We start from the raw sequence: 15,752 nt of genomic DNA on the forward strand, positions 1-15,752 counted from the left end.
ACATGTTCTAACCCAATACAAAGAAACTAAGAACTTTGAAAAAAGGTTTGACAAAATGCTAATGAGAATAAACAGCTTAGAGAGGAATATAAATGAACTGATGGAGCTGAAAAACACAACACGAGAACTTCGTGAAGCATATACAAGTTTCAACAGCCGAACTGACCAAGCAGAAGAAAGGATATCAAAGGTTGAAGATCAACTCAATGAAATAAAACGAGAAGGCAAGATTAGAGAAAAATGGGTAAAAAGAAATGAACAAAGTCTCTAAGAAATATGGGACTATCTGAAAAGACCTAATCTATGTTTGATAGGTGTACCTGAATGTGAAGGAGAGAATGAATCCAAGCTGGAAAATACTCTTCAGGATATTATCCAGGAAAACTTTCCCAACCTAGCAAGGCAAGCCAATATTCAAGTCCAGGAAATACAGAGAACATCACAAAGATATTCCTCAAGAAGAGCAACCCCAAGGCACATAATCGTCAGATTCACCAGGGTTGAAATGAAGGAGAAAATACTAAGGGTAGCCAGAGAGAAAGGTCAGGTTACCCACAAAGGGAAGCCCATCAGACTCACAGCGGATCTCTCAGCAGAAATACTACAAGCCAGAAGAGAGTGGGGACCAATATTCAACATCCTTAAAGAAAAGAACTTTCAACCCACAATTTCATATCCAGCCAAACTAAGTTTCATAAGCAAAGGAGAAATAAAATCCTTTACGAACAAGCAATTACTCAGAGATTTCATCACCACCAGGCCTGCTTTACAATAGCTCCTGAAAGAAGCACTAAACATAGAAAGGAACAACCAGTACCAGCCACTCCAAAAACATACCAAATGTTAAAGAGCATCAACACAATGAAGAAACTGCATCAACTAATGAGCAAAACAGCCAGCTAGCATCAAAATGGCAGGATCAAATTCACACATAACAATATTAAACCTAAATGTAAATGGGATAATGCCCCAATCAAAAGACATAGACTGGAAAATTGGATAAAAAGCCAAAACCTATTGGTGTGCTGTATCCAGGAAACCCATCTCACATGCAAGGATACACAAAGGCTCAAAATAAAGGGACGGAGGAAGATTTACCAAGCAAATGGAGAGCAAAAAAAAGCAGGAGTTGCAATTCTCATCTCTGATAAAATAGACTTTAAACCAACAAAGATCAAAAGAGACAAAGAAGGACATTACATAATGGTAAAAGGATCAATGCAACAAGAAGAGCTAACGATCCTAAGTATATACCCACCCAATACAGGAGCACCTAGATACATAAAGCAAGTTCTTAATGACTTACAAAGAGACTCAGACTCCCAGATAGTAACAGTCGGAGACTTTTAACACACCACTGTCAATATTAGACACATCGACGAGACAGAAAATTAACAAGGATATCCAGGACTTGAACTCAGACCTGGACCAAGCAAACCTAATAGACATTTACAGAACTCTCCACCCCAAATCCACAGAATATACATTCTTCTCAGCACTACATCACACCTACTCTAAAAGTGACCACATAACTGGAAGTAAATCACTCCTCGGCAAATGCAAAAGAACGGAAATCATAACAAACAGTGTCTTAGACCACAGTGCAACCAAGTTAGAACTCAGAATTCAGAAACTAACTCAGAACTGCACAGATTCATGGAAACTGAACAACTGGCTGATGAATGTTGACTGGATAAACAATGAAATGAAGGCAGAAATAAAGATGTTCTTCGAAATCAACAAGAATGAAGACACAACATACCAGAATCTCTGGGACACATTTAAAGCAGTGTCTAAAGGAAAATATATAGCAATAAATGCCCACATGAGAAGCAAGGAAAGCTCTAAAACTGACACCCTATTGTCAAAATTGAAAGAGCTAGAGGAGCAAGATAAAAAAAAACTGAAAACCTAGCAGAAGACAAGAAATAACTAAGATGAGAGCAGAACTGAAGGAGATAGAGACACAAGAAAACCCTTCAAAAAAATCAGTAAATCAAGGAGCTAGTGTTTCAAAAAGGTCAACAAAATAGACAGACCACTAGCCAGATTAATAAAAAAGAAAGAGAATAATCAAATAGATGAAATAAAAAACGATAAAGGGGATATCACCACAGATTCCACAGAAATTCAAACCATCATCAGAGATTATTACAAACAACTCTATGCACATAAACTAGCAAACTGGGAAGAAATGGATAAATTCCATCCTCCCAAGCCTAAACCAGGAAAAAGTCAAAACCCTGAATAGATCAATAACAAGGGCTGAAGTTGAGGCAGCAATTAATAGCCTACCACCCAAAAAAAGCCCAGGTCCAGATGGGTTCACAGCCGAATTCTACCAGACATACAAGGAGAAGCTGGTACCATTCCTTTTGAAACTATTCCAAACAATCCAAAAAGAGGGAATCCTTCCCAAATCATTTTATGAGACCAACATCATCCTGATACCAAAATCCGGCAGAGACTCAACAAGAAAAGAAAACTTCAGACCAATATCCATGATGAACATAGATGCAAAAATTTTCCAATAAAATACTGGCAAACCGATTGCAACAGCACATCAAAAAGCTTATCCACCATGATCAAGTAGGCTTCATCCCGGCGATGCAAGGCTGGTTCAACATAAACAAGTCTATAAACGTAATCCACCACATAAACAGAACCAAAGACAAAAACCACATGATTATCTCAATTGATGCAGAGAAGGCCTTTGACAAAATTGAACAGCTCTTTACGCTAAAAACCCTCAATAAACTAAGTATTGATGGAACGTATCTCAAAATAATAAAAGCTATTTACGACAAACCAACAGCCAATATCATACTGAATGGGCAAAAACTGGAAGCATTCCCTTTGAAATCTGGCACTAGGCAACGATGCCCTCTCTCACCAATCCTATTCAATATAGTACTGGAAGTTCTAGCCAGAGCAATCAGGCAAGAAAAAGAAACAAAGAGTATTCAATTAGGAAAGGAAGAAGTCAAATTGTCGTTATTTGCAAACGACATGATTATATATTTAGAAGACCCCATTGTCTCAGCCCAAAATCTCCTGAAACTGATAAGCAACTTCAGCAAAGTCTCAGGATACAAAATCAATGTGCAAAAATCACAAGCATTCCTATACACCAATAGCAGACTTAAAGAGAGCCAAATCAAGAACAAACTGCCTTTCACAATTGCTACAACAAGAATAAAACACCTAGGAATACAACTAACAAAGAATGTAAAGGACCACTTCAAGGAGAACTACAAACCACTGCTCAACGAAGTAAGAGAGGACACAAACAAATGGAGAAACATTCCAGGCTCATGGTTAGGAAGAATCAATGTTGTGAAAGTGGCCATACTGCCCAAAGTAATTTACAGATTCAACACTATCCCCATCAAACTACCAATAACCTTCTTCACAGAACTGGAAAAAAACACCTTAAACTTCATATGGAACCAAAGGAGAGCCTGCATAGCCAAGTCAATTCTAAGCAAAAAGAACAAAGCTGGAGGCATCACACTGACTTCAAACTATACTACAAGGCTACAGTAATCAAAACAGCATGGTACTGGTACCAAAACAGAGATATGGACCAATGGAACAGAATAGAGGCCTCGGAGGCAACACCACACATCTACAACCATCTGATATTTGAAAACCTGACAAAAACAAGCAATGGGGAAAGGAGTCCCTGTTTAATAAATGGTATTGGGAAAACTGGCTAGCCATGTGCAGAAAGCAGAAACTGGACCCCTTCCTGACATCTTACACTAAAATTAACTCCAGATGGATTAAAGACTTAAACGTAAGACCTAACACCACAAAAACCCTAGAAGAAAATATAGGCAAAACCATTCAGGACATAGGCGTAGGCAAGGACTTCATGACTAAAACACCAAAAGCATTGGCAACAAAAGTCAAAATAGACAAGTGGGACCTAATCAAACTCCACCGCTTCTGCACAGCAAAAGAAACAGTCATTAGAGTGAATCGGCAACCAACAGAATGGGAAAAAATTTTTGCAGCTACCCATCTGACAAAGGGCTGATATCCAGCATCTACAAAGAACTAAAACAGATCTACAAGAAAAAAACAAATAAGCCCATTCAAAAGTGGGCAAAGGATATGAACAGACACTTTACCAAAGAAGACATATATGAGGCCAACAAACATATGAAAAAATGCTCATCATCACTGGTCATTAGAGAAATGCAAATCATAACTACGTTGAGATACCATCTCACGCCAGTTAGAATGGCGATCATTAAAAAATCTGGAGACAACAGATGCTGGAGAGGATGTGGAAAAATAGGAACACTTTTACACTGTTGGTGGGAGTGTAAATTAGTTCAACCATTGTGGAAGACAGTGTGGCGATTCCTCAAGGACCTAGAAAGAGAAATTCCATTTGACCCAGCAATCCCATTACTGGGTATATATCCAAAGGATTATAAATCATTCTATTATAAAGACACATGCACACGAATGTTCACTGCAGCACTGTTTACAATAGCAAAGACTTGGAACCAACCCAAATGCCCATCGACGATAGACTGGACAGGGAAAATGTGGCACATATACACCATGGAATACTATGCAGCCGTAAAAAACGATGAGTTCGTGTCCTTTGTAGGGACATGGATGAACCTGGAAACCATCATTCTCAGCAAACTGACACAAGAAGAGAAAATCGAACACATGGACACAGGGAGGGGAGCATCACACACTGGCATCTGTTGTGGGGAAAGAGGGGAGGGACAGCAGGGGGTGGGGAGTTGGGGAGGGATAACATGGGGAGAAATGCCAGATATAGGTGATGAGGAGGAAGGTAGCAAACCACACTGCCATGTGTGTACCTATGCAACAATCTTGCATGTTCTTCATATGTACCCCAAAACGTAAAATGCAATAAATAAATAAATAATAAAAAAAATAGAAAAAGAAATATTCACATAGCAGATGGTCACATAGGAGGTTTCACTAGGGACTGGAGAACAGGTAGATCAGCAAAAGAGAGAGAAAATAAACACTGAAAAATTCATGAGTATATGGGTTATGAAAGTCATCTAATCTAATGCATGTGATCTTCTTGAGACAGTATGCTTTTCCCAGTCTGATGTTTTTCCTTCTAGGTGTAAAGAACTTGTTTCATTTATTTTCAGGCCTCTCTAAGCACTTTTACTCAGTATACCTCAGCGCGCACTGTAAAGAAAGATTTTAGCTTCCAGGTGCCAGTCCTTTATTTTGATCTTACTCTATTCATAGCTCAAATGGGCACCACAAGTGCTATTAAATGGGTCACCTTACAGGCCCCTATACATGTGGGCTGCTCTAAAGCTAGACTTCAATTCTGGCTTCTTAATATACTAAACTTACTATGTCATCCACCTCCCTATCCACATGTTTGCTACCGCTCTCCCTTCTTGCTATTTGAGGGCTAGGTCTGAGCCCAATCCATTTTTAAATCTCTACAGCACCTAATACATTGACTGGGTTATAGCAAGTGGTCAGTAAGCATTTATTGAATGAACTAAAGATATATAAACAGACCAAACTATCTCCTTCAGAACTTTCATTTATGCATTTATGTTTATCAACATTTTAAAAAATAGGTCACTCTATTTCTTTACTCTTTTATCACTTTTTTCCTTTCTAAGAGACATGGTCTTGCTCTGTCCCTCAGGCTGGAGTGGACTGGTATCAACATGGCTCACCACAGCCTTTAAATCCTGGGCTCAAGCAATCCTCCTGCCTCAGCCTCCCTAAGTAGCTGGGACTATGGGTATGTACACTGCACTGGGCTAATTTTTAAATTTTTTGTAGAGACAGGGTCTGGTTCTGTTGCTCAGGCTAATATCAAACTCCTGGTGTCAGGCAATCCTCCCTCCTCAGTCTCCCAAACTGCTGGGATTACAGGCATGAGCTACCATGCCTGGCCTCATCTATTTTTTATTTCTAAATAATGCCACCATTCATTGGAAAAGTTGATAATTAGAAAACATAAGTGATAATTAGAATAAGTAGGTCAGGTGCACTAGCTCACACTTATAATCCTAGGACTTTGGGAGGCCAAGGTAGAAGGATTACTGGAGCCCAGGAGTTCAAGACCAGCCTGGACAACATAGTGAGACCCTGTCTCTAAAGTTAAAAAAAAAATTAGAATAGGTGACTTCAAAAGCTTTTGAAGCACTATGTGGTTAAGGAGTTCTTTGTCCACAATCACCCAATAAAGACAGCCTTATGTAAATATTCTAAGTGAACCAAATAACCACAAATCTTATTTTAATGCTAGAAGAATGTTCTAACATTCCTTCCTTCTGTGGAGACATGCTGGGTCTCCACAAAACTGCAGTTACTTATATAGGTGTTCATCCCCACTGCAACACCACACCCTAAATGACTGAGAGCTTCTTGAAGACACTCAATAAATATATGTCAAATTGAGCTGAATGGGACTACACAAAGGAAAGGCAAAATGGAAAACCAGACACCAAACAAGTTTCCTAGAGCAAGACTCCCCTGGTATTTTCAGTTTTAATATATTTTCTTTTCTTTTCTTTTTTTTTTTTTTGAGATGGAGTTTCACTCTTGTTGCCCAGGCTGGAATGTAGTGGCGCAATCTCAGCTCACCACAACCTCCACCTCTTGGGTTCAAGCAATTCTCCTGACTCAGCCTCCCAAGTAGCTGGGACTACAGGAACCCACCACCATGCCCGGCTAATTTTTCTATTTTTAGTAGAGATGAGGTTTCACCATGTTGGTCAGTTTTAATATATTTTCTAAGTAGCTGATTCAACCCATAGTTTTTCTACTTTTAGTAACAACATTTTTAAAGACAAACTATACACAGTTGAAGTGGTCTCATCATATAAACTCATTTAAACATGTAGAACACACATTTATATTAATTACATGTATAGAAGTCATTCTTCAAACAAAGGTTCATGAACAGTGTTAATAACTTGATGGTACTGAATAAAACTAGAGATAATCAAAGGAGAAAATGATCGTGATTTCCCATCTTATGTAGCTCTGCCTCCTGCCCTGCCTATAATCTCTATGATGATGGATCTGATTCTTTACAAAAATGCAAAATAGACACAGGAGTGATTAACACTATATAGTAGTGGCCAGATGCAGTGGCTCACACCTATAATCCCAGCACTTTGGGAGGCCAAGGCAGGTGGATCACTTGAGGTCAGGAGTTCAAGTCCAGCCTGACCAACATGGTAAAACCCCAACTCTACTAAAAAAAAAATACAAAAATTAGCTGGGTGTGGTGGCATGTACTTGTAATCCCAGTTGTTATTCAAGAAGCTGAGGCAAGAGAATTGCTTGAACCCGGGAGGCAGAGGTTGCAGTGGGCCAAGATAGTACCACTGCAATCTAGTCTGAGTGACAGAGCGAGATTCTGTCTCAAAAAAAAAACGAAACAAAAATTAGCCAGGCATGGTGGTGCATGCCTGTAGCCCCAGCTACTCAGGAGGCTGAAGCCGGAAATCGCTTGAACCCAGGAGGCAGAGGTTGCAGTGAACTGAGATCGCACCACTGCACTCCAGTCTGGTGACAGAACAGGGCTCCATCTCAAAAAACAAACAAACAAACAAAAAAACAAAAAAAAAATCCACTATATATGAGAAAGAGGAAATATAAATAATTCATTTCTATACTTGTAACAGCTACCACAGGAGTTGGTGCATAGTCAGCACACAGCAGGCACATAGTATCAGCTAGGTGGATAGATGGACATATTAATAAGTAATCTGAAATGTGATACTCAGCTTAGGAATCAGATTAAGAGTTTGAAGTTGAATCAGGTTTCTAAACTAGAGGCAAAATTCAAGGCCATACTATCCTCAATCTATAAGTACGTAACAAATGTCAGCATTGTACATTTACCACATTATGGGACTCAGTGAGTAAATGGGCAAAAAAGTCATTACTTCCATATGGAGTCCCTATCAGTAGGGTACTTGGTTAAATTTTTCAGCAGCTCCACCAATGCAAGATGAATCCCTTCTTTGGTTGAAACATTAGTACAGCATAAGAGTTCATGAAGAGCCTCTCGAATATCTCTGGATGAATCCTTTAAAAAAAATTAATAATAACAGTAGTTACTGTTGGTTAGCAGAGACTCAGCCTCTATCTACCGTCCCCTTCTTCCTAGCCACCTTCCCATCTAGGGTGGCCATGTAACAAAGTATGTGGAAGTTCTTTGGCTGAAATTCCTGAAATATTTTTCATTTTACTGATAAATAAAGGACTAGAGGCAGTAGCTTTGTTCCCTTTGTTCTTTAATCTCCCTTCTCCATCCTATCTGGAACTCAAACATGATGCTAAAGGTAAAAGAGCCTTTTTGCAACTAGGAAAAAGGACAGGCTAAGAAGAAAGGCTAAGAGAGAAACCAGGTATGGCCAGTTAGTGGAACACTCAGAGCACACACACTTAAGTTTGCCATCATATACAGGCACAGTCTGTGGATCCCAAAACAATTACAACAGTAACATCAAAGATCACCATAACAGATGTGATAATAAAAAAGTTTGAAATATTGCAAGAATTACCAAAATGTGACACAGACATAAGGTGAGCACATGCTAATGGAAAAATGGCACCAATAGACTCGCTCAGTGCCACAATCTCTCGATTTATTAAAAACAATCACACAAACACACACAAACCACAATATCTGCAAAGCCCAATAAAGAGAGGTATACCTGTATGTGTTAAATGGAAGTGAGGGAAAGAGTCAATCTAGCTGATGTGAATTTCAAGAAGACTTCAAGAATGAGAAACATTAAATGAGAGGCAAATCGAAATGTCACTCCTATTTATAAAATTCTGCAATAGTTTTCCATAATGTTAGAATAAAATCTAAACATCTTAAAATGGCCTACAAGGCTCTCTACCTGTCCCCAATGCCTCTCTCAGACTTCATCTTATGCCACATTTCTACTTTCTCACTATGGTTCAATCCTACTGGCTTTCTCTCTATTCTGCAAACACAACAAAGCTCACTTGTGTCTTAGAGTCTTCCCACTAGCTGTTGCCTCTACCTGAAGTTCTTCTCCCAGTCTTCACATAGCTAACTTCTGTTTATCTTTCAAGATTCAGTTTGAATATCATCTCCTCAGAAAGGTTTTACTAACCACTCAAATTATAGTGAAATTCCCCATTCCTCCATCATACTGTTTATCTTCTGTATAACATTTATCACCAACTGAAATCACTTTGTTGACTCCATCTCTTTAGAATATAAGTTTTATAACAGCAGGGATCCTGTTTTGATAACACTGTATTTCTAACACATAGACAATGCTTATTGAATAAAAATGTGAATTTTTCTAGGCAGGGTAGGATCTTGGCATAGCAACAACAACAATAACAAAAAGCAAATTCTAGCTGGAAGGGTCAGTAAGGTAAGGTTCAAAGCAATGAAGTACAGTGACACAGAAAATGGAAGGGAGCAGTGCACAGCAGGGTGGAAGAATAGTCTACTGTAAGTTTATATGGGTCTGATCTCCTAAACAGAATTAAAAGGCAAGAATTATTTGTGAGTTATATACCTTATGCTCACAAATAAGCATACCTGTGAACAATTCTGTATATCAAAACATAGCTTGGAACATAGCTCAGCTACTGAGCAAACATTTACCAAGCACCTAATTGTGCCAGACACTGCTGCAAGACATTAGTAATAAAAAAAATAAAGAGTCAGCCTGGCACGATGGCTCACGCCGTAATCCCAGCACTTTGGGAGGCCAAGGTGGATGGATCACTTGAGGTCAGGAGTTCAAAACCAGCCTGGCCAAAATGGTAAAACCCCATCTCTACTAAAAACAAATATACAAAAATTAGCCAGGCACTGTGGTGTGTGCCTATAATCCCAGCTACTTGGGAGGCTGAGGCAGGAGAATTGGTTAAACCCAAGGAGTAGAGGTTGCAGTAAGTCAAGATTGCACCATTGCACTCGAAGCTGGGCGACAGCATGAGACTCTGCCTCAAAAAAAAAAAAAAGAAAAGAAAAGTCAAGACCCCTTGAGAAGCTTACAGTCTTACGAAAGAGAGAATTACTGAAAAATGCTAGGGCAGTATACACAGGGTACTATGGGAATAAAGAAGTGGCATTTAGCCCTCGTAGGACTGGAAGTAACAGTTAGGGAAGGCTTCCTGGATATGTTACCTAATGTAGGCTGTGGCAATAAGTGGAAGACCCCTAGGTCAAAGTGGCAGTTTTGCAAGCCACTTGCAAAAGTGGGGGGAAATTACATTGAAGGCAAAATTGTGAGGAAAAGCAGTATGTGTAGGAAAGTGACTTCAGCATAAAGTTCAAGGTGAGGAATGGTTGAAAAGAAAGCTAAAAAGGAAAGGAGTGGCTAGACTATGTATGAGACCACCCATGAAGAACTACATATAGAATGTAAACTTATTTTCAGGAAAAAATTCACAAAAACATTATAAAGATTTATAATTCAGGAAAAATCTTAGTAGAAGTGCTAAGCAGCTGAGAGAATGGTAGGGACCTTCAAAACCAAAGCACTAGCTGTTCTTTAAGGTACACAGTAGAAATCTACTACAAGTGCTCTAATAGCTAAGCACCTAATTACTATCCCTTTCACATCTGAACCCCATCTTCCTCAGAAAAGGAAACCAGAGGCCAAATCCCATTTATGAACACTATGAAGAACTTCCATAGTTGCAAATAAAATCCAGACATTTTAGAAAAATAACTGAAGAACCACATAGAGCTGTACGGCCTGGGAAGCAACTCTGTGTCTACATTCTCGTGCGGCCACTAACTACCTCAGACAACTCACTTTCTTCCTCTATAAAATTCCCAGGGTAGAATGAATCAATCCCTAAGAGTACTTGCTGCTGTAACAGCCTATGATTCACTACAAGAATAAAATCAAATTAAAGGTTGAATAGAACTCTTCATTATTTAGCCCCCACCTTATCTGTAGCCACTTCCTCCACTCTCCCATCTCTTCAACTCTATGCTATCATTATAATAAACTCTTAATTCCTTAAATATATCATATTCTCTCTTATCTCTGCATCTTTAGACATTGCTCCCTCTGTCTGGTACCCTTTCATCCTAACCCCAGTGCCACTTCTCCTTTAAAAAACATGCACTTCAGTTTGAGTGACAGAGTGGGACACTGTCTCAAAAGAAGAAGGGAAAAAAAGATGCCTAGTTAAGTCCTACTCCTCCTTCAAGTGTCCACTACAGGATTTTCTCCTTCTTCCCTATGTTACCAACCTCACTTCAGCCAATCAGGTTAGACACTATGTATTCTCTAGGCATCCTACCCTTTCTTAATCACAGAAAGACCAAGCTTATTCAAATTTCCTGTTTCACAGTCAATTTCTTCCATCTTAGGGAAGAGGTAAAGAAAGCAGAACTGTGCTGCTTGATAACTGTCCTGTTATTTAAGTGCCTAGCACAATACCTGATTTTAACAGCTGGGGGCAGGTATGAAGAAATGAGTAACAAACTAGAAACACTCACCTCTAGCACAGCCAGGACAGTGTCAAGCTGATCTTCTCGGAGGGTGATATTGTTAGAGATTTTTCTCATGGTATGTATGGACTGCAGACGTACTTCCTCAATTTCATCATTGAACATGTCAACCAGGAAATCAAGGCACTTCTCTGCAAAAGAGGGTGAAGACTGGGCCAACATGCAGAGGGCCTCCACAGCAGCAATACGAACCTCTAGAAAAAAGAGAACAATAAAACTGCACATCAGGCTAGGCACAGGGACTCACGCCTGTAATCCCAACACTTCGGGAAGCCAAGGTGGGCAGATCACTTGAGCCTGCCTGGGCAATGTGGTAAAACTCCGTTTCTACCAAAAAATTTTAAAAATTAGCTGGGTGTGGTAGCATGCACCTGTTGTCTCAGCTACTTGGGAGGCTGAGGTGGGAGGATCACTTGAGCCTGGGAGGCAGAAATTACAGTAAGCCAGGGTCGAGCCACTGTACTCCAGCCTGGGTGACAGAGTGAGATCATATCTCAAAACAAAACAAAAACAAAACACAAAAAATCAAATTAGCCAAGTGTGGTGGTGCACGCCTATAGTCCCATCTACTTGAGGCTGAAGCAGGAAGATCACTTGTGCCCAGGAGTTCAAAGCTGCAGTGAGCCATGATCATGCCATTACATTCCATCCTGGGTGACAGAGTGAGAGAGACCCTGTCTCACAAAAACAAAACAAAACTGCACATCAGCCAGGTGCAGTGGTATACACCAAAGTCCCAGCTACTTAGGAGGCTGAGGTGGGAGGATCATTTGAGCCCAGGAGTTCAAAGCCGGCCTAAGCAACACACTGAAGTCCCATATTATATATCTGTGTGTGTGTATATATATACACATACATATATATTAACTCAAATTAAGAGCCATGGGAAAAGTACAAGATGCATTCCTTCTCCTTGAGGCTATCTTCTATTCTCTACTCTTCTCGGTTTATAAACTCTCCCTGGGAGATCTCTATGCCCACAGTTTCACATAACACCCACCTTCACGTTGATCTAAGAACATGGACTTTATTGTCACAAGGACTATGGTTTAAATCTGACTTTACATATGTGTGATCAAGTCATGTCTACATTAACTGAACTTCTTGAAAACTAAGTTGTCTTACAGTATTCCAACCACAGTAAAGTAATTTTTAAAAAGTCAATTAGTAAATAATATTATCATTATTAAGATTAAAGTAAACTAAAACTTTAATTAAAAATAAATAAATAATATGTCACAGACTCCCTATGGGTACTGAGCAGAGAAAGGGGATCTGCTATACTATATTTTAAAAAAGACTGATTCTCAGCATCTGCACATGTATAATTGGGTCCAGACTTAACTACTTATTAGCTTTGTACTTAGTACTAAAGATAAAAAGATGAACAAAAGTAAGATTGCCTCTCAGGCTTACAAACAAGAATAGTTAACTGTATTACAGAGTGATGACTGTTACCATGGAAAAGCACAGGTAATGTAAAAAAATGCACATGAAGAAATATAGCCCAATCAATAGGATCAGAGTAATATGTGATTCCTAAAAACAATATCTAAAAGAGGTGCTAAGCCAAAAGAAAGAAAAAGGCCTTTCTAGAAGAAGAGCTGCATGCACAAAGTCCCAAAAAGGAGGGAGAAGATGGATAAATTAGAAAACTAGAAGTATGTGAGGCACTACACTAAACAGCCAGTGAAATAAGGTTCCATTTCATTCCCAGCAATGCGCCCCTAAAACCCAAATTTACCCAGAACTTTATCAATATGATAAAATTAGAAAGCTGTCACAGCTGATAACTGGTTATGGTCTACTCACTTTTCAAACTTAATTTGATTACGTCTTAATAACATTTGTAACACAAAGGATAAATCCTTAAGGAGATGGATACCCTATTCTAGATGATGTGATTATTTCATATTCCATGCCTGTATCAAAACATCTCATGTACCCCTTAAATATATATGTCTAGTATGTACCAACAAAAATTAAAAATAAAAAAACTTATTTAAAAAATCTTAATGGCGGCCAGGTGCAGTGGCTCACGCCTGTAATCCAAGCACTTTGGAGGCCAAGGCAGGCAGATCACCTGAGGTTGGGGGTTCAAGACCAGCCTGACCAACATGCTGAAACCCCATCTTAAAAAAAAAAAAAAAAAAAAAGTCTTAATGGCAAACTGAAAACTGTATAAGTAAATCATATAAATGTTAAAAGTGATGAAATTCAGTTGCAGAAACTAAACAAAGCAAAAATGCTAATAGAAACAAAATAGGTTTCAGTTATTCATTTTAGGGTAAAACAGGTTTGCAATTCGTATTTTAAGTTCATAGAGAATCAAAAAGCAGAGGTAGCTTTATTTAGTTTCTATATATGGAACATTTTAGAACAAATGATAAGCCCAATTCTTACAACTACTGATGAAAAACTGTATTTCAAAAATAATATTCTTGTCCTTCTAAGAAGTATTTTCTATCCTGAGGTATGTTTTTATAGACATTTTTAAGACCTGACACAGGTCTCTGGCACAAATTTACTGTAAAATTTGGACAATTAACATTACCTCGCCAAGTCTGTTACACTTGCTGATAATGAACAGACTGGAGTCAATCATCTCAAAGCACTGAAATTCTGGGATCTGTGTTAGACAGATATCACATGGAAATCACAAGGGCTTTATGGGATGTGTATTACAAGATAGAGTAATGAGGACCAGCTTTACCGTCCAAGGATGAGACAGAGACAAAATATATGAAACAACAGCATTCCAGACACTGGGCATCTGGCAATAAAGGACTGCAATCCCTGAATGGGAAAAGAAAACAAGGTGATCTCAATGATTATAGCAATTTAGTTTAGAGAGACTCCAGGCACTACGTCTTCTCTCCCTGAGTTGAGAAGACTGAGCTGTGAGTTTGGGAAGGCCAATGTGGCTAGAGTTCGTAGGGCAAATTGCTGAAAAGGAGAGAACTACACAGAGAGACAGAAAGCTTGGGAGATCTGCAGATGGTCACCTCAAATCTTCAGCTGAGTTCTGACCTGTGAGATACAGATCATCTGAGTCCTGGGGAAAAAACCACCCAAAAAAATGAGAAGAAATAATCTCCAGAACTGACACAGGGCCTATAAAACCACAGTTTACTTAGAAGAATTTTGCAACCAGGTGTGATGGTCCATGCCTGCAATTTCAAAACTTTGGGAGGCCAAGGTGGCCGGATTGCTTGAGGCCAGGAGTTCAAGCCCAGCCTGTGCAAATGGCAAAACCCTGTCTCTACAAAAAACATAAAAATTAGCCACGTGTGGTAGTGCTCACCTGTGGTCCTGTGTTACTCAGGAAGCTGAGGTGGGAGGGTCACTTGAGCCCAGGAGGTCAAGGCTGCAGTGAGCCGTGATTGCACCATGGCACTCCAACCTGGGCAACAGAGCAAGACCTTGCCTCAAAAAAAAAAAAAAAAGAAAAGAGAAAAGAAAAGAGAGGTTTTTGCTTCAAGTAGTGAAAAACAAGAGGTTTTTGCTTCAGTGGTAGAGAAAAGTAAGCCATAGGCTAAATGCTACTCTAATCCTGCTTAACAAAGTTTAAAAATAAGACCTGAAAAAATAGACCCCAGAACAAAGCTCAAAAGTATTTATAGGAATAAAATAATGTTCAGTATCCAATAAAGTAAAATCTACAATGTCTGGAATCCAATTAAAAACTACTAGACATGAAAAGACATAGGATAACATAATAGAAGAGGAAAAAATATCTATCAAAACCAACCTAGGAACCACAGAAATAATAGACCTAGTAAACAAGGAAGTAAGACAGTTATAAACATACCTGTTGATAAAGCTAGATAAAAGATTAAGTATGTTAAGAAAGACATGCTAGACACTAAAAAGACCCAAATTCTTTTTTCCTTTTTTTGAGACAGGGTCTTGCTCTGTCACCTAAGCTAGAGTACACTTGTGTGATCATGGCTCCCTGAAACCTCTAACTCCTGGGTTCAAGCAATCCTCCTGCCTCAGCCTCCCAAGTAGCTGGGACTATAGGTGTGCACAACTGGCTAACTTTAAATTTTTTGTGGAGATTGGGTTTTTTCCAAACCCAAATTCAAATCAAACTTCTAGAGAAAAAAACTGTATGTCTGAGATGAAAAATATACTGGCTGGGATTAACATAAGATTATATCTTGTGGAATTCAAAGACAAGGCAATAGATACTATATAAAATCAAACACAAAAAGAAAATAAAAACTGGGGG

The 15,752-nt window shown here is 39.0% G+C and overlaps 1 protein-coding gene across 6 annotated transcripts in view; it reads right to left on the minus strand.

Moving 5' to 3' along the window:
- Positions 1-15,752, minus strand: part of INTS4 (integrator complex subunit 4) — a 122,451-nt gene that overhangs the window by 57,319 nt on the left and 49,380 nt on the right. For all 6 annotated transcript variants that reach the window (XM_021671820.2, XM_021671817.2, XM_021671821.2 and 3 more), the window contains 2 exons: positions 11,507-11,712; positions 7,938-8,080 (listed from right to left, as the gene is read on the minus strand). In XM_021671820.2, coding sequence (XP_021527495.2) covers positions 7,938-8,080; positions 11,507-11,712 — 349 coding nt within the window. The remainder of the gene's footprint in view (positions 1-7,937; positions 8,081-11,506; positions 11,713-15,752) is intronic.

The sequence above is a fragment of the Aotus nancymaae genome, unplaced genomic scaffold (assembly GCF_030222135.1).
Source record: "Aotus nancymaae isolate 86718 unplaced genomic scaffold, 86718_ANA_hifiasm-v0.15.2.pri h1tg000059l, whole genome shotgun sequence".
Classification (NCBI taxonomy): Eukaryota; Metazoa; Chordata; class Mammalia; order Primates; family Aotidae; genus Aotus; species Aotus nancymaae.